The sequence below is a fragment of the Antechinus flavipes genome, chromosome 1, assembly GCF_016432865.1.
Source record: "Antechinus flavipes isolate AdamAnt ecotype Samford, QLD, Australia chromosome 1, AdamAnt_v2, whole genome shotgun sequence".
In the NCBI taxonomy this organism is placed as follows: Eukaryota; Metazoa; Chordata; class Mammalia; order Dasyuromorphia; family Dasyuridae; genus Antechinus; species Antechinus flavipes.
In genome coordinates this window covers 692,617,293-692,636,743 of record NC_067398.1, presented here as the reverse complement: position 1 = coordinate 692,636,743, position 19,451 = coordinate 692,617,293, and the positions used below count along the sequence as shown (strand labels likewise).

The 19,451-nt window shown below is 34.7% G+C and overlaps 1 protein-coding gene across 3 annotated transcripts in view; it reads right to left on the bottom strand.

Annotated features, from left to right (window-relative positions):
- Positions 1-19,451, bottom strand: part of SBNO1 (strawberry notch homolog 1) — a 78,856-nt gene that overhangs the window by 28,045 nt on the left and 31,360 nt on the right. For 2 of the 3 annotated variants that reach the window (XM_051972667.1, XM_051972666.1), the window contains exons 2-8: positions 13,494-13,625; positions 11,054-11,366; positions 4,364-4,464; positions 2,693-2,789; positions 1,802-1,962; positions 285-418; positions 43-133 (exon numbers count right to left, since the gene is read on the bottom strand). In XM_051972667.1, coding sequence (XP_051828627.1) covers positions 43-133; positions 285-418; positions 1,802-1,962; positions 2,693-2,789; positions 4,364-4,464; positions 11,054-11,366; positions 13,494-13,625 — 1,029 coding nt within the window. Of the gene's footprint in view, positions 1-42; positions 134-284; positions 419-1,801; positions 1,963-2,692; positions 2,790-4,363; positions 4,465-11,053; positions 11,367-12,733; positions 12,839-13,493; positions 13,626-19,451 lie in introns of all 3 variants that reach the window. The other variant, XM_051972668.1, reaches the window with a different exon arrangement.

Below are 19,451 nucleotides of genomic sequence, written 5' to 3'. Positions count from 1 at the left end.
TAAAGTTTTGCCTCAATCGTACATAGTAAAAAGTTTCCACACCTTGTTTAATGAATGAACCGAAATGTTTTTTGCTCCAATGTCCCTCAAATCTCTTTCGGCATCATATTTTAAATCATTTGATACACTAAACCTGTCAAAAGGGGAGGAAAACACAGAGATCACATTATTCTAAAAAAATCGAGTGAAACACACCACACTGTCTTAGAGATTCCCACTCCTCAATTCAAACAAAACCTGCAGCACATTTCCTAATTATAAAGTTGAACAATTACTGAACTTACCATAATGCTCTTTTTCTACTCAATAGGTAATTCTCATAAATTATTCCAGCTATAGTTCTGCCTTTTCCTACACCTGCACCATCACCTATCAAAAATCCAGCTCGATCTCCATTAGGTAGAAATGTTTCGTGTTGCTGAAAGAAAATAGGCATTTAATGAATCATATTTTTAAAAAATGATACAAAATGAATATATTTTTTAAGACATGAGATCTACAATGATTTTTCCAAGAAAGCAATAATTTTTTCTTGTTCCAAAATATATATATATATATATATATATATATATATATATATATATAAAGTCTCACAAAAGCAATATCTTTTTTTAAAATTTTTTTTTTATTTAATGATTACTTTATAATGACATTATTCCTTGCACTCGTTTCTTTTCCGATTTTTTTTTCCCCCTCCCTCCCTCCACCCCTTCCCCTAGATGGCAAGCAGTCCTTTATATGTTGGATATGTTGTAGTATATCCTAGGTACAATATATGTTTGCAGAACCGAACAGTTCTCTTGTTGCATAGGGAGAATTGGATTCAGAAGATATAAATAACCCGGGAAGAAAAACTAAAATGCAGATAGTTCACATTTGTTTCCCAGTGTTCGTTCTTTGGGTGTAGCTGCTTATGTCCGTCATTTATCAATTGAAACTTAGTTAGGTCTCTTTGTCAAAGAAATCCACTTCCATCAAAATATGTCCTCATACAATATCGTTGTCGAAGTGTATAATGATCTCCTGGTTCTGCTCATTTCACTTAGCATCAGTTCATGTAAGTCTCGCCAGTCCTCTCTGTATTCATTCTGCTGGTCATTTCTTACAGAACAATAATATTCCATAACATTCATATACCACAATTTTCTTAACCATTCTCCAATTGATGGGCATCCATTCATTTTCCAGTTTCTAGCCACTACAAATAGGGCTGCTACAAACATTTTGGCACATACAGGCCCCTTTCCCTTCTTTAGTATTTCTTTGGGGTATAAGCCCAATAGAAACACTGCTGGATCAAAGGGTATGCACAATTTGATAATTTTTTGGGCATAATTCCAGATTGCTCTCCAGAATGGCTGGATTCGTTCACAACTCCACCAACAATGCATTAGTGTCCCAGTTTTCCCGCATCCCCTCCAACATTCATCATTATTTTTTCCTGTCATCTTAGCCAATCTGACAGGTGTGTAGTGGTATCTCAGAGTTGTCTTAATTTGCATTTCTCTGATCAATAATGATTTGGAACACTCTTTCATATGAGTGGTAATAGTTTCAATTTCATCCTCTGAAAATTGTCTGTTCGTATCCTTTGACCATTTATCAATTGGAGAATGGCTTGATTTCTTATAAATTTGAGTCAGTTCTCTATATATTTTAGAAATGAGGCCTTTATCAGAACCTTTAACTGTGAAGATGTTTTCCCAGTTTGTTGCTTCCCTTCTAATCTTGTTTGCATTAGTTTTGTTTGTACAAAGGCTACAAAAGCAATATCTTAAATACTACTAGTATTACATCATACCTGGGCTGCATAGGTGATAGCTTCAAGTTGTAATGCTGATAACCAGCCATTATCAATACTTTCTTCAGATATAGATGTTTTATACCAAACATCAGGGGGTGTGACACTGGATAAAGAGCTGGTTTCCACTACTGCATCAGGATGTCTGAGGCCAATTTTTACTGTTATAAAAAATTAGGATTTAAACACAATTTAAATTTAAACACAATTGTGACCAATTCTATTAAAAGTGATTTCTGCTTGTTAGCTGCTAAGAAACATTTTCAGAAACAGAACATAATCCATAAGTGTTTGCTTCTTTTGCAATGAAATGACATTTAAATACAACAAATCTCTTAAGATTAATTCAATAATTGAAAATTATTTTTAAAAAATATCTTAGTTTAACAAGGGGAAGAAAATGGCAATGTTCTGCTAAACTGCCACAATGACATCATTCCTGTCATGAATCAAGGACAAACTATTTTTCTCTATTGTAAACTAGCTTAAGAAAGCTCTGGAAAATAAAAACCAAATACTGCTTGCTGTGCAATATTCTGTTAGCCACATAATTATCAGTTCCATGGCAAAGCAAGACAATGTTATCATCCAAACTGTCTTACTCTTAAAGGATGATGGCTAATGTAGGCTGTCTTACTCTTAAAGGCTGTGTATCTACATTAGTAGATCTACATTACACAGGAATGATCTAAAATTCTAACATTTTAAGGATGCAAATTTAATCAATCCAAGCACAACTCTCACAGATAAAAACCAAAAAGTTAAAACAAACAAAGCAAAAATATTAAGTGGCCAAGTTGAAATCTGATAATTGATCTCCAATGAAAAATCCAAACTAATGTATTTAGCAAAACTTAGTATTTAACACAATTTTATGTAAGTAAGACATACATTTTATTGGCATGTACTCTGCATAAGTTTCTGCATGACCCATTTCTTCTTCATCTTCTTCTTCTGGTTCTTCTTCATCTTTAACCACTGGTACTTTCTACAATATAACAAGTTTGCTAAATCAAACAGTGACTTTCATTTTTCTGGACTAGTGATTATGCAGAATATAAATATAGGTTCTCATTCTTGGAAACATCAAGTCCCAACTGCAACACTATCAGAATCTTGCTATCATGATGAAACCTCTCCCAAATCCTGAACATTATCCTTTTACTTCTTTATATAAGAAAGTTCTTGCTGGACTATTTCACATATCCTATACTTCTGCCATTTCTCCTTGATCCTTAGGACTCAGGAGGCAGAAGAGTCCTTCAAAATCATCTAACCCATATAGTCCAAAAGTTAAATGATTTGCCCAAAAGTGGCAGAGTGAGGATTTCTTCACAAAACTCAGCTGCCTCTCATCTGCAATAGGAGTTTTGCTTGAGATCACTCCCAGAGTTCCAGGTCCTGCACACTCACTCAACTCCGCGTTGTCAGAGTAGGAGGGCCCACAGAACGGGAGCAGGCTAAGGGTGCTCTTCTTTCACTTGAACAAGCTTACAGGCAACTCCTTCCATCCACAGAGATGAATGTTCCTACTGGATAAGCCTTCTAAAAGCTCTTCCTCATAAAAGTATTGTTATATGGAATTGATTAAAATGATATTAGGTTTTAGATGCATCTTGAATTGAAATCCACAACAGACTTTTCCCTGGATCTGTTTCTAGAGGAATTCTCAATTCTCGTTCAATCAGTTTACAAACTCAAATAGCTCTCCTTAAAAGATGAGATTTGCTTTTGATCAACTAAAGAGCAGCTAGGTGGCACAGTAAACAGAACATTAGACCTAGAGCCAAAAAACCAGAATTCAAATCCCTCACTTTCTAATGTGTCTCCAGAAAAGTCATTTAACCTCGCCTCATTTGTAAAATGAGCTAAAGAAATGGAAAACCAAATAAGGTAACAGAGTCAGACATGACTGAAATGACTCAACAAAACTAAAGAGGTCCTTTCAATTCTTTTTTTCTCCTAATATTTCCCTCTATTTCACTGTCCAGACTCTAGTTCTGGCCCATTCCACATTATATCTACAAAACAGCAATAGCCAAACCTCATCTCTACATTTATCCACTAGTCTCTTCCCACTCCAAATCCCCCTGCATACTAACAGTCTTATTTTATTATAATACCCACAGTGGAGGTTTTTGTTTATTTGTTTTTGCTCAAGAGGGGCAACAAAGCTAGCCTCTATAAGACCAGGGAATCTACAAGGGCTACTTCTTTCAGTGCAGTTCCCCCCACCCACCCAAGCTTTCTGTGATTATTAGTTTTAGAAGTGTTGGTCTGCAAGGGGAAGGCTGCTCAAAAACAGAAAATTCAATCATGTTCTCTTGCCCAAGATTATTCATTCCCCTCTCTCTCAGTCTGCTAATCAAAATACTGGAACAAAACTCTCCCCTTCTTAATATTTGTCTATTCTAATGAATCTTACCTCCCCCTCTATTCAGTGCCTGCACAACTCAAAATACTTTACTCTAGTCACTTTTGAAGCTTGCTAGGAACAAATGATTATTCAATAGGCTTTCTTATCCCCAAGGAAATATAGTCAGGTATTTTCTAAAAACTCACCATAGTGGGCGAGAAACTTCTCATTTTGATATCATTTATCCATATTCGTGCAACTTCTTTATTAGAAGCTTCCTTTTTGACTGTTCCATTGCTGACATCAGCTTTAGAAAGAGAAAAAAGCCACTGCATTTTAAAGAGCAATTTTCAATTATTATCTCCTCCATGGTTTTCCTTCAAAATTTATCCACCCTTACAATAAATACAGCTACCAATTTCTCAATCTCTATTTTGTTGCAAACATTACACCTAGAATTTTAATACCATGACTTATTGGAACAAGGAACACTTTTATGACATTAACTTTAATTAATTAATGTCTCACTAGGAAAACATGAATATAGTTTTTGAACCAAAGGGGAGAAAAAAAAAAAAATCACACAAAACCCTGGATTTAATGTACATATTATAAGGATAGTTTTATTTTGAGACACCTAAGTGGTGTAAAACCCCACAAATCCAGTGTTATCCTCAAAGTGGAGTCAGTGCTAAGTTGATAGCACTTACTATCTTTGGAGGCAAAACCATTATTTCTGGAAGGAAAAAATAAAAATCAATTTGGGAGCTTTTATCCTCCCTATCTCCTTTCCAGAGATAAAACTCAAAACAATTCTGTACTGATGCTGAAGCATATTCTTTCTGCCCTTTTACTCCACAATATGAATACCCTGACAAATAGATGGTACGTTTAGTCTAAGGGAGCATGGTAACATGTACAGAGAGAAACCAGGAAAACTTGAAACACATAAGCATGTGCATGCATATAGACAGATAGACAGATAGACAGATAGACAGACAGACAGACAGACAGACACACACACACACACACACACACACACACACAGCTGTGAGATTCTGGGCAAGGCATTCAACTTGTCAGTGTTCAAATCCAGTACAACTCATATAGAAACAGGAATCATAAAGAGCACAGAAAGATCCCTGTGGGCTAAATATTGACTTAGTTTTAAAATGTAAAGTCACTGAACCAGCCACTATGGAGAACAATTTGAAATGCCCGAAGTGGTGGCAAAAAATTGGAAAATGATTAGATGCCCATCAATTGGGGAATAGCTGAATTATTTATGGTATATGAATGTAATATAATACTATTGTTCTATAAAAAATGATGAACAGATTGCTTTCAGAAAAGCTTAGAAAGATTTACATGAACTGATGTTGGGCAAAGTGAGTAAAACCAGGACACACAATAACACAACAATGTGCAATGATAAACTATGTATACTTATTAGCTCTTCTCAGCAACACAAGGATCCAAGATAATTCCAATAAATTTGGAATAGAAAATATCATCCACATGCAGAGACTAAATGCAGATCTCAAAGCATACTATTTTCACCCTTCTTCTTCCCCCTTTTCTCATGGCTTTTTCCTTTTGTTAAGATTTTTCTTTCACAACATGACTCATATGCAAATATTAAAAAATACATCAGACTGCTTGCTAATGTGGTGACAAGAGGAGATAAGGGAGGAAAAAATTCTTTTTAATTCAAAATATTACAAAAATAAATGTTGAAAACTATCTTTATATGTAACTGGAAAAATAATATACTATTAGAATAAAAGCTTAAAAATATATTATCATTAATGTTTTATTGTACTTTTATTTATTCTGTTACATATTTTCCAATTATAACTGAATCCTGATTTGGACCAATACTCTCGAGAGGTCTATAGGCAGCATGTCAGATACCTCTGTTCAACAAAGCTACTTTCATTGATAACAGAAGATAATATACAAATGTTTTCCAAAACTAATGCTAGCTGCTGTAGTCATTATTACTACAACAATGAAACTACAGGTCTAATTCCTATCTCTTGGCCAAATGACATGTTAAGTTAGAAGTAATGAGGATCAGGAGGATTGAGTCTCTTCCCCTCCTCCTATAATCCCCAATGGGAAAACTGGGGACCTCATGAGGCCTAAAGAGTTCAGCAATAGGCAAATCATATTTATTCTCTGTACCAGTCAAATAGTCAACACATAAAAGGGTTAGCTCAGAATATCCAAGTCTCTGAGCCACTATTCAAAGTTTCACTCCCCACTTCAGAGATTGAAATCAACAGAACCATCAAAGGACAGTGTTGTTTTTCATTTGTGCCTGATTCCATGATCCCATTTGGGGTTTTCTTGGCAAAGACATTGGAGTGTTTTGCTATTTCCTTCTCCAACTCATTTTACAGATGAGAAAAATGAGGCAAAGATGGTTAAAGGACTTGCCCAGGGTCACACAAATAGTAAGCATCCAAGGCCACATTTGAACTCAGGAAGGTGAGTCTCCCTAACTTCAGGCAGGGCACATTATCTACTTTGCCATCTAGCTAACCCACCAAAGAATTGTAGTGACAGATTAAAATATCTCAATTTGCATAAATTAATAATACTTAAGGTGGTTGATGGAATGCTACTTAATATTCTAATCATCTGCTAAATGGATAGAAAATGAAGGGATGCATTGTTTAAGGAGATTTTATTTAGTTATAATTTATATATTTATTGGAAAGTTTAGAACTGGTAACTTCCTAATAAAAGAATTACTTTCTTTAACTCTTAAGTTAAAGTATTATTTACCAATTAATCTAAACCAACAATTATGGTAACATTCTACTCCTACTTTGGATTCTTACTTTGCTAAACACTTAGTATTAAAAGTGAGAAATGGATATAGAAAACATGGTCTAATGTCCTACAGGGAATTGTCATTTTGAGGTCAAAATAAATAGAAAATGGCTACAGCAAAACCTGTGACGCAGTTTTTAAAAACAAGTCTTCCGTGATGGTAAATGTTTAAGTTTAGTTTAGAAGGCAGAAACATCTATGGAATGAGGTGATAACTGAACTATGTCCTGAAGAACAGACAGAATTTAAACAGATGGAAAGGAAAGAAGGAGGCATTCTTGGCAGAAAGAACAATACAGGCAGGAATAAAAATAACCTGTTCAAAAGACAAATAGCAACCTTACTGAAACTGAGGGCTTATGTTAGAGGCCGATACCTGAATCCTAAGGTTTGCTACTTTCCACCTTATAACTTAGGAGAAATGTGAGGGGTAAGCTGGAGTCTGCTTCATCATCTATAAAATAGAGAACGGAAGCAGTGGCCTTTAAATTCTCTGATATTATAAGAAGCCTTGCTGAATGATGAAATATATAAGAAATTGAGTAAGGAACAGAATCAGTTTTGAGCCTACAAGGTATTTTAACAAAAAGAAAGAAGTTGGAAACTTTAATCTAGTTTATATACCGATATTGAGATGGTATATTTAAATGTAGATATTCTATCAGAAATTGAAAGTTTCTGAAACCAACACAGAAAAGACAACTAAATCCATGAAATAGGAAATCATTTCACTGAAAGAAGCAAGGGAAAAAGAAAAGAATCTTGGAGAATGCCCAGTTAGGAGGTAAGAGTCAGCAAAATCATTACTCTATTGTTTTTAATTTCTGATTTAGTGTTTTCCCACTTTAGTAAAAATCAGATAAGCTTCTAGTACATATGTGATCACACCACTTTCAATTTTCACCTGACATTCCTTTTTCAATCTTATTCAACTCCAATAGATTTCTAGACCCTGTTCTTTCAAATTGCCTCAGTGAATCAGTGATTAGTGACTCTTAGCTTTCTACATCTGCATTCCAAAACTCAATGTGTTCAAAATCTATGCTCTACTCCTCTTATCATAATGAAACAAGCAAAAGCCTCTCTCTATTCTCATTTTTAAAGTAAAAAAAATCCTCAAATTCCTCCCTACAAAGTTTTTTTTAATGTCTGATTATCCAAAGTAGATGAGAGATGTACCTAAGGAATCATTCCCCTGCTTTGCTTCCCCTGTCAGGCCTATAACCCTATCTCCATGAAAGAGTTTACTATATATTCAGTGGAAAACACACCTAAAGATTGCCCAATTAGTACTGAGGCATTATGACGGCCACCAATTAAGGATTATGCAAATACAAATGATCCTTAAGCACAGAAGAAAAAGGTCCCCTAAAACAATGGTGACAGTCCTTATTAGCAGTGTTTTCCTGATCTGTTAATTACCATTATGTCTGCATAGTTCATGGCTAATTTCTCGACAATTCACACCTAGTCTACTCCATACCTGTGCCTCTCCCCGCTAACACTTATCTACCACTCCTTCAAATACTACCTTATTTTAATTAACTAGATTACAATTGAAGGGAAGAAGTACACTTTTATCAGTGACTTAATCTCCCAAGTCATTCCAAAGAGGCTAATATAGTGCTTATATATTTTAATAACAAACCAATAATTTAATCTATGTGTCATCTCTTTCTATACCATTCCTTTTTCCCATAACCATCAGCATAAGCAAAGGCATAGGCCTTTTTTTTTTTTTTAAATTTTTTTTGGGGGGGTAGGGGAGGGAAAGAAACAAGCAAAAATAACACAAGAAAAGCAGTCAGATTACCACCGCTATAGCTATTATTCTTTAAGTCTCAAATTCCTCTTCTGTACCATAGTACATAATACTTAGACCAACTACCTCAAATGGCTACTGTATAGATTTAAACTTGTATTATTTTTCCTATGCAAGAGTTATACAATGAAATCAATTTTTAGGACACACTACTGTCTCCCCCACAATAGTTATCACATTTTGTTTTGGTTTTTTAAAAACAGAACAACACATCATTTTAACAAAAATGTTATTAATTTTCAAATGATTCGCAATTGTCATATTTAAAGACTAATCAGTAACTCTCCTAAAGCTCTAAATGGAACTATAGTATCGTGAAACAAGATACAACAGAAAGACTGGCTTATTCTGTTCCAATCTAATAGTCACCCTCCCTAACTTATATAGCACAATCATACTAACCAAATAATCTGAATTATGACTACATCCTTAAAACCACAACTACAAAAGTAATACCACTACAGATAAGGGGGTAATATGCTTTGCTTAACAGATGAATTCTTTTATAATAAGATTAAGAGGAAAACTATTCCATCTTAAAAACAAAGCCCAGAAATTCAATAAAACTCTAGTGAATTCTTTAGAATTTCTAACAATATCTTTTCTGAAACTTGAAAATTAAAATTTCCCAGAAATTTCATAACTCTCTAATGCTGTCGATGTCAATGTCATGAATAATGTGGTCATTTGAGAAATCTAATCAATAATGAATACTTTAAGAACAAGCATTACATTTGTTAAAATAAAACAAACATAGAACTAAAAAGTTTTCTGGAGCTATATGTATGTTTTTGCTTTGACTGCTCTGGCTGCCTCAAATGACTGCCTTTCCCACTTTGTATCTGCCTATATTCTAAGATAACAACCCCCTGCTCCCAATTATGAGGAAAAAAACTTGCTAGTGACTGGTAGTGTCCAAATAGGAAATGGATTGTTTTAGAAGGTAGTAAAAAGTTCCTTTTCATGACAGGTCTTCAAGAAAAAGTGATCTAACGAACACTTGTTCTCAATGGATCAGATAAGCTCATGTAGAAATTGGACTAAATGATCTTGTGGTCCCTTTTCAAGTTCTAGAAAATCTTCTTTCCCCCATAAACATCAACTACTTGCACTGACATAGAAAACCATGCTGGGTATTTCAAGTATTAGTAACTCCACTTGACAGATAAGGAAACTGAACTCCTAAAAGGTCAAAGGAGTTGTCACCTGTGAAGTCCAGGTTAGCTCCCTGGAGGCCTCAGAATCATCAGGAGTCAGGATAAGCAAAAGTCCTTGGTCTTTAGGGGGGAGAAGTGAAGGGGATGAACAAAACTGCCACAAGCTCTCCACCAACCTCCCTTCACTTCGTCCTTCTCCAAAGTGACTCTGGCTTGTCTTACTCCTCCCCCTAATCCTTCCTATGATTATCTATACACACCAAAAGATTGAGCCAGTGCAGAACAGTGAGAAGGGCCATTTTTCCAAGCATATGCTTATAGAGTTCAATAGGTAATTAGCCTTAGATACTCAGTTGTCTGATTCCAGTGCACCTATTCAGAGTTTCAGCCCTTTACAGTCACCAAGCTGATAAGTTGCAGAGTTAGTATTAGAAGATGGGTTCCTTCATTACAAATCTCTGCACTCCCTTCTATGCTCACCCTGATCCTCAAATGAAATTACCCAATTTTCCTAGGCAGGAGCAATCTCTCCCTCCTCTTGTACCTCTTACTGCACTTTCACGGTTTATTTTTTATTATAGCTAAATGAATACTTCTTTTCTCACTAAAGGGTAAGCTCTTTGAAGACAGCTATCATGCTGTGGGCTTATGGTTTTTCCTGTTGTGAAATTCACCAAAGCAAGTGAGCACAGGACCTTCTACCCAAGCAGAGGATTGATAAATGGTTGCTGAATATATCAGGACTTCTTTAAAAAAAATTTCTAATCACAATCCCTTTTTCACCCAATAAATTTTTATGTGATTCCAGACACATAGGTATATAAAGTGGATGTACAAATCAAATATTTACTAATAGTAAATCATAATTTCATTCAGTTATTAGACCCCACATTGGAGTTGCAAAACACATTCTATGAAGCTGGGCTGTACACAACATACCAATTCATATAGACAATACTTTTCCTCAAACCCAATTCTGTTTTGACCATACGATTTAAGAAAAAAAAATAAAGATTTTTAATTTCTCTTTCTTTGGAAGGCATCAGAAACGTATTAGTGAACATGAGAAGACTTACTGGCTGCTGTTGCCACTGGCTGAGCAATATTAGCAGGTGGCTTCAGTTTCATGAGTTCATTAAGACTATTATTTTTTAGCAGATCTTTTAGCTGGATCTGGTCCTTTGAAGGTGTGGTGGTCAAGGCATTACGGACTGCTGGTGCTGAAACCGAAGGCCGTGTATTTGTGCCAGTCTGGACAATTTTCGTTAAAGTTATGGTTTGTCTTGTAGTTGTTACTGGTGTGGTTTTAGTCATCACAATTGTGGTTCCCAAAGTTGGAAGTTGATTTATTTGATTCAGCACAAAAGTTGTAGTAGATGGCGGTTGTGGCTATGAAAAAACAATATCAATGACAACATCAGGGATTATAGACAGCAGAACTTAAGAGTTTTTTGTATCTCTAAGATAAATATTATCTGATGATTTGAAATTCTGCAGACTGTTTTTACTTTTAGGTCCCTGAAACTTCTGGTTCATTTTCCTTAATTTTCTCTAGCCCTCAATTTGCCTCATCTATAAAGTAAACCAGGACTAGACAATTATTCTCCTTCCTGGTCACTACCAGGGTCCCATTTAGTCCCTTAAAGCACTAAAATTCTATTCCAACATTGTGTTTGCATATTGTTTGGTGTACAAAATCTGAAAATTGAAAACAAAACATCCCAAGAATGTGAATTAGTCTGGCAAATAAATGTATCCTCTTAACAATTAAATCATTACTACATTAAAGTTTATTATGAAACCATGTAGTCATGGAATTTGGAGAAGAGTGGAGTTAAGGGTAAGGGTTAAGATTGTACAATTCAATTGTCTCTCGTGTTTAATAGGATTCAATGGGCACTTTCATTCAAGTAATCAATCTTTATTTTGTCCACTAATTCTTTATTACAGCTCAGTTACTATCTTTTACAACAAAATAAAAGAAAGATTCCTCAGTGATTTACCATGACAAATGAAAATTCTGTACTTTCATTTATCTGAAGATATAATATTCCACCCCTTACACACACCAATTCAATGATGATAAGCCCTTGATTAATGCATATTCCAAGGGTTTCTAGAATGCCAGAGGAAATCTAAAGCAAACTCAAGAGTTCTTCAAAGTTTAAATAATGTAGGCAGTTTTCTCTTTGTGTATTGTCTTAATGTGAACACTGTCTCAAGAAATGAAATTTCTAAATAACATTATAAATGTGACAGATTGATAAGCATAGTTTTGAGAATCTCACTGAGGTCTGAAGACAAAAATTGTATTTCTGTGAGGAGACACATGACACTTGAAAGATGAGAGAAAACCCAATTCAACTGAATTTACTGCTGGGCTTCTTTCTTTTTGGAATCTTATACCCTGGTCCTACCATAAACAATTCAAATCATTCCTTTCCTAAGGTTTTTGGGGGTGTTCCCCACCCCCAAATACATGTAAAGATAGTTTTCATCATTCCTTTTTTTAAAGACTTTGTGTTCCAATTTTTTTCTCCTCTCTTTTCTACCCCCTCCCAAAGACAGCAAGCAATCTGATATAGGCTAAATATGTGCAATCCTTTTAAACATATATTTATATTTGTCATGTTGTGCAAGAAAAAAATCAGATTAAAAGGGGAAAAATGAGAAAGAAAAGAAACAAAAAAAGTGAAAATACTAAGCTTCAATTCACATTCAGTCTCTACAGTTCTCTCTCTGGATGAGATTCTTACCCTAACATTTAATAGTGCTGGAGTAGATACAGTCTCTGGTTCTTGCTTAACAGGAACTGTTGCCTCAGTATCCAAGCCTAGTTCTAATGCACTAAGTGGCACTGACTGGAAAGAGAGACAGAGAGAGAAGAAAGAGGAGAAAGAGTGTGTGCAGTAGACAAAAGACAGAAAGAAGGAGTGCAACCAAGTTTTGGTATTTTTGAAGTTGATTATAATTTTCCAAAATTAAAATAATTTACATTTAAACTGAAAACAAAGTCCTTCAATAGAAAGAATCACAAAGGAAATATAAATTTACTAATTTACAATAAAAACCTTTATTTCAATGAAGGCGGGATCTCCAATGAGATCCAAGATCAGTATGTATAACACAACAAAAGGTATAAAATTTTTCTAATTAGCTGCTTTGACTATCAATTTTGTAGTCTTGTTTTGCTTACCAACAAGATGCATACATAAATCTAATTTCCTAAGATCATATATACAAAGATATTATAGGGATTGACTATCCATTAAGTGGATATTACTAAAATCCAAAGAATTTCTTTTATTCTTAAACATGTACTAACATATGTGGTAAACTAATCAACAGAAATACTAAGAGATTAAGTGTGAATACTTAGAAGTAAATTCATATGTATCCTAACACTTCGAAGTTGAAAAACTATGAATTCCTTCTTCATTTAAATGTCCAAAATCATGTCCTATAAGGAAAGGAAGCAGTAACAACAAAACTCTTAAGACTTAAGAATTTTCTTACCTGCTGAACAGGTGGAGTAGGTGTTGGAGTTGCTAGGCCTGGATCTCCACTATCAATATCAAAAAGATCATTTGGACTAATTCCACTTTCACTCAAAGCAGCAAGCAACAAGTCTTGTCCTGGCTCCACCATCTTCAGAATGAAACAATGAAAACCATTAAGATATAACATCATCACTCTAATTCTCTTCAGCATTTTTCAAAGATATATTTCTATAGGAATCAAAGTTGATGGCCTTTACAATGTACAGCAGAATATTGCACATACTGGGGAGACAAGAACAGACTTGTTTACAGTACTGAATGGTCAGATAAAGATGTCTCCCATCCCAGAGGGAGGGAGAAAGAACAAATAGGTCTAATAAATAGGTCTAGGTGTTCCTTATCATTAATCAACAATGATAAGGGTTTCTAAAAACAAACAACAACCAACACCTCCTCCTCACCCCCCCTACAATTTGGGCGAAGAAAATGAGAGAAGCCAAGTATTAGGACCTCATTCCACTGCACAAATTTTATTGAGAACTACCAGAACTCAATGTTCTCTTCCCAGTCCTTCTTTCTACCATCTCAGACCAAGAGGGGCCACGAGGCTTCTTGATCCATATACCCCACTGAGAATAGATCCGAAAACACCCAGTCTTATCAACACAGGCAAATCAAATTGAAACACTGCCAGGGGAAAGAATTAGACCTGATCTGTTTGGGCCCAGAGGGCACAGCCAGGAACAATAGGAAGACAAATTTTACCCAGGGAGTTTTTCCAATGTGCAAGGAAGGTACAAGGACAGCTCTCCTTTCTCTATATTCTCGAGATTTCTGGTCAGAAGTTTCTTGGAAGTATTGTAACAGACTTCTTGGAAGTCATTGTTGGTTATTAACTTCATCCTTTTTATTCATCTTCTTTTCTATTACTTAATAATTACCTAAATTAATAGAGTCAACTAGGTGGCATGGAAGGATAGAATGCTAGGTCTGGAGGCAAGAAGACTCATCTCCCTGATTTTAAATCTGCCTTTAGACACTTACTGGTATTGTGAACTTGGGCAAGTCACTTATCCCTGTTTGCCTCAGAAACAGCAAGCCATTCCAGTATGTCTAGCAAAAAAACCAAACAAACCACCGCCCCCCCCCCAAAAAAAACAGGATCACAGAGTCTAAAGAAACTGAAAAATTCATCATCTAACAAAAATGTCTCAGAATCGATGGTATTCACATTTGTAATCAATGGAGTAGGACCACAAGAATACAGGTCTCAAAAACCTATAGTCCCTTTTGCCTCTCAGATTTAAGTTCATCAGCCAAGGAAAAAGTCCTTTCCCTTGACCCTCTTTTAAACTCTGTAAATTTGTTTTCATTGCAATATATCTCTTCTCCTTATAAATGTGCACATGGAACAATTTTTTTTTTTTTAAATTTAGGTCGTTCCCACCTTGAATCTTTTCTTCATCCACCACCTCATGCTCATTATTTTAAGAAATGGCTTAATTTACCATTCCCCCAAGAAGTATTTCTATGACTTCAGATTATTTTTCTGATCTACATCCTCTTAGTAATTTTGTTTTCAATTTTTTATACTCTGTAGGTAGATCATGAAGGTCAAAAGTTTATCTGGAAGGGTCTTGATGTCCAATATGATTGTACAGGTTTTGTACAGATATAACCTGTATCAGATTGACTGCTGTGGCATGTGAGGGAGGACGGGAGGGAAAGAAAAAAAAAAAATAAATCAAAATATATAAAAGTAAATGTTGAAAGCTAACAAATGCTATAAAGATGATAAGTAGCAGAGCCAGGTATTCTGAATCAAGTTCTCTTTTCACTACATCAGAATACCACTCAAGCCAATTCTTAGTGAGGGAAAGGAGATGGGAATCCATGCACAGAGAGGCAACTAGCTGTGTGTCCTAAACTTGTAGTCTGAAGGAATCTATCTGGCTTTGAATCCTAGTTCTGTGACCATGTACTAAGCCCAATCTACAAAACCGAAAAGATATCTATAGTATTTACTGCCTCCAAGGACTATTCTAGGAGGCCTGAATGAGAAACTCGCGTATAAAGCTACATAGACACTAAAAGTCAGTGAGCAGTCTTTCTTATCAGAATGTTCTCTGTCTTAACCATTTTGGTTTTTCCAATAAAAAAATGATTTCTGCCCTGTCTTATTAAATCTCATAGTGGCAACAGCTAGCTTGATGGAAGTGTTGAAACCTGGGAAGTATTTTACTATTAAGGTGAGGAAGAAGTGACATGATAGGCAGGCAAAAGAGTGTCAATCTGACCAAGTGAAAGATAAGACGTCTCTGGTGTTCCAAGAGAACCAAAACAGCTTCAAGGAATATTTCTCGTATATCAATTTCTTGGTCAAAGGCAGAGCATAGTTGTCCATTTGTCTTTTCAAATGCATGTTTTAATACAAAGGCAGGCTGCATGTATGAATCTACACATTTTTATATGCTGTATATGTACACATGCTCCACTCTTGGTCCACATGCACACGAAAATTATCAAGGTCTCCATTTATAATTGCACCTTTGAGACAGAAGTGGCAGATTTCTTTGCCAAAAATAGGTCTGGGAATGGGGAGAAAAGATGTGAATAAAGAATGGCCACACCTTATCATAAGTATAGGGGGCAGCTAAATGGAACAATGGACAGAGCAATGGCCCTAGAATAAGAAGGACCCAAGCTTAAATCCAGCCTCAGACACAACACTTATTAGCTGTGTGACCCCTGAGCAAGTCACTTAACCTCAACTTCATCACATATACACACATACACAAAAAAATGTGACTGACAGGAAAAAGAAAACTTTGGGGAAAAGTACTGGATGGGGAATGCCAGTAGCTTGCTAACTATTCACTATGGAATAGATGTATAAATCTATAAAGAAAGATCTCATGTCTTAATTAAAATTGTCATACAAAGATATTAAATGCTCTTACAACTGAAAATGTGACAAGTACATTATATATAGCCTAAAGGAATTTGTGTATGTACTCAAAAGAAAGGCTAGCAATCAGCCTACAATTCAAATACTAGTCATTCATCTCTCCCTATTTGTTCTTATGAGTAAAAGAGATACAATATAGAATCTATTTCTTCCAAAAGGCAAATTAAAAAAAATTTCTGACTATAAATCACAACATATTATTCAGTATGTATGTGTGTGTGGATGCATAAAAAATAATATCAAGTGGAAGAGAAAAATCAGTGTAAGTGCAAAGAGTTATATGGATTTCATTTCATCAGTGCTCTATAAAAAAGTGCCCCGAATTGTTCAATCTTTAATATGAATCCCAGACCCCTTTAGGGTAATCTTATATATAGCAAACCAATACAACACAATGAAGTAAAGTCTTTTTAGATCCTGACTACTGTTATCCCTGAAAAACTTAAGTACTTGGCCATTGGCAAATTTATCAAGAATGATTCCCAGAAAAAACTGGAAAATAATATGGCAGAAATTAGGAATTGACCAATACTTAACACCCAATAACAAGATCAAAATGGATTCATTATTTAGACATAATGGGTGATACTATAAGCAAATTAGGAGAACAAGGGATAGTCTACCTCTCAGATCTGTAAAGGAAGCAATTTATAGTCAAAGAAGAACTAGGGAATATTATGAAATGAAAAATGGATTATTTAAATTTAAAAGTTTTTATACAAACAAAACAACAAAACAGCCAAGATTAGAAGGGAAGCAGAAAACTTGGGGGGGAGGGGAGAATGTATATCCAAGAGTTCTGATAAAGGCCTCATTTCTAAAATATACAGAGAATTGATTAAAATTTATAAGACTACTAAAGTCATTCTCCAACTGACAAATGGTCAAAGAATATGAACAATTTTCACTTGAAGAAATTAAAATCATTTCCAGTCATGAAAAAAATGCTGTATATCACTACTGATGCAAATTCAGGAGAATAATTCCCAGAACAAGAACTTCAAAAGGCAACTTACTGAATTTCAAAAGAAACTTATTAAGAAACCAAGAATACAAAAAAAAACAAAAAAAAAAAAACCCCACAAAACAAGCACTGCCTAAAGATAACTTTTATGAAACAACTTATTAAAAATTATTTTTTAAAAAAGAATCCTATGGAAATAGTTTAATTTAAACACAAAGGCTACTTCCTTTCCCCAGAGTAAATTGGGCATTACTGCTTTTTAAAATTAATTTGCATTGAAGAATTATCCTAGAGAAGAAATGTATCCACAGGTACTTATTATTTGCTACAAAATGTAGTATTGGTAAATTTTGGTTCTCAGATTCAGAATAGAAATGGGCAGGGATCATGACAATGGGAACAAGGCAAAATGATGTTAGTTTCAGTAAAGACAGTAAGATGTTTGAGTACCATATATTTAGTTGCTTCTCACACATTAAGGAACCTGGAAAAAAATAAAACCTATTAGCAAAAAACTAAACCCAAATTTATCAGTTTACAACTACTGTTCACCAAAGTATGTTTCAAAATAATTTTTTAAACACCTCTTCCTGTTGATGTGATAAGTACAAATGTTTCAAACTGAAGAAAGCCATTTTGCCAACCACCAAATCTGTATTAACTACAACAAAAGAATATTTTTTATTTGAAAAGTTATTATTGCTTCATGCACCAGAAACGTACCAAAACAGGAAATTTAACATGTGTCAGTGGTCTTAATCTATCATCAAAAAACATCTGAGACATCATTAAACATTTTTCATAGGCTTTTAAATAATTTGAGGATTATAAATCAAATGTGACCAAGGCACTGTCCACTATGAATACAACAATCTTACTTATTTTAACCACTAATTTGTCTTTTTTCTATGAATTATCTGCTACCAAAATGAACAAGTAGAAAAAACCGAGCAACTTTTAGTTTTACCTCTCCCTACTATCTTTATTTCCTTCAGTAAAGAAATTAATAAGCAGTAAAAGGAACCTTAAAAAAAAAAAAAGACAAAAGGAAAAATAGAAATTAAGGACTCTGATGCTTACCATCTGTTTAAGAGAACCTGAGTATTGAAGAGTTGGACTCTCCATACTAAGTACTAAAAGTCTTTCATTAGAAACTATGCTGCTCTAAAATAGAATTCAAAACAGTATTCAAAAAATAAAAAGGAAAAGGGGAAAAAAGAAAAACAAAATCATGACAAAATAAAGTTTTGAAAACCTTTAAGAATTATATGAATATTAGTCATTACTATCACCCATTACACTATACTAAAATGTTTCAAAAGAACAAGATTAAAATTCTCTCTTCAGTGACCCACCATCTTTTAAAATTTCTGAAGTCAGTGTCAATTGCTGCAATTTGCTGCTCTAGTACTTGTGACAACTGAAAATATCATGAGACCAAAAATTAAGATTTTTAATCTTCTCCCTGAGATATTAAATGAAACTTAATTTTGCAGCTTACAAATTGTAATGTATACTACCTGCTAGCAACTCAAAATAAACTTAAGTCTGCATTTTATATGATGTAGTCATCCGCTTAATTTCTAAAATGATTATGAGTTTCAATGAAGCACCCAGTTTGTCACTAATCATTAGGGCCCAAGGAAAATTGATGCAAAAATCCCTAAATATGCAGGAATTTTATCACTCAATCAAGCGCCCCAGCAAAAACTTTTATAACTAGCAATACCATACAATTAAAAACTTATAAGAACAAACTTGTTTTCTTACATTATGTTGCTTACAATCTTGCTCTGCACAGATACAGGAAAAGTCTATCATCAGCATGGTTAAGAATCCTATAAAAAGGGGCAGCTAGGTGGCATAGTGAATAGAGAGCTGACTCTGGAGTCATGAGAACCTGAGTTCAATTCAGCCTCAGATAGTTGATACACACTTGCAGAGGAACCATGGAGCCACAGGCAAGTCCCTTAACTCTGATTGCCTTATCTCTTCCAGCCAAAAAAACGATCTCATCATGGTCTATGCTATATGCTTATAAT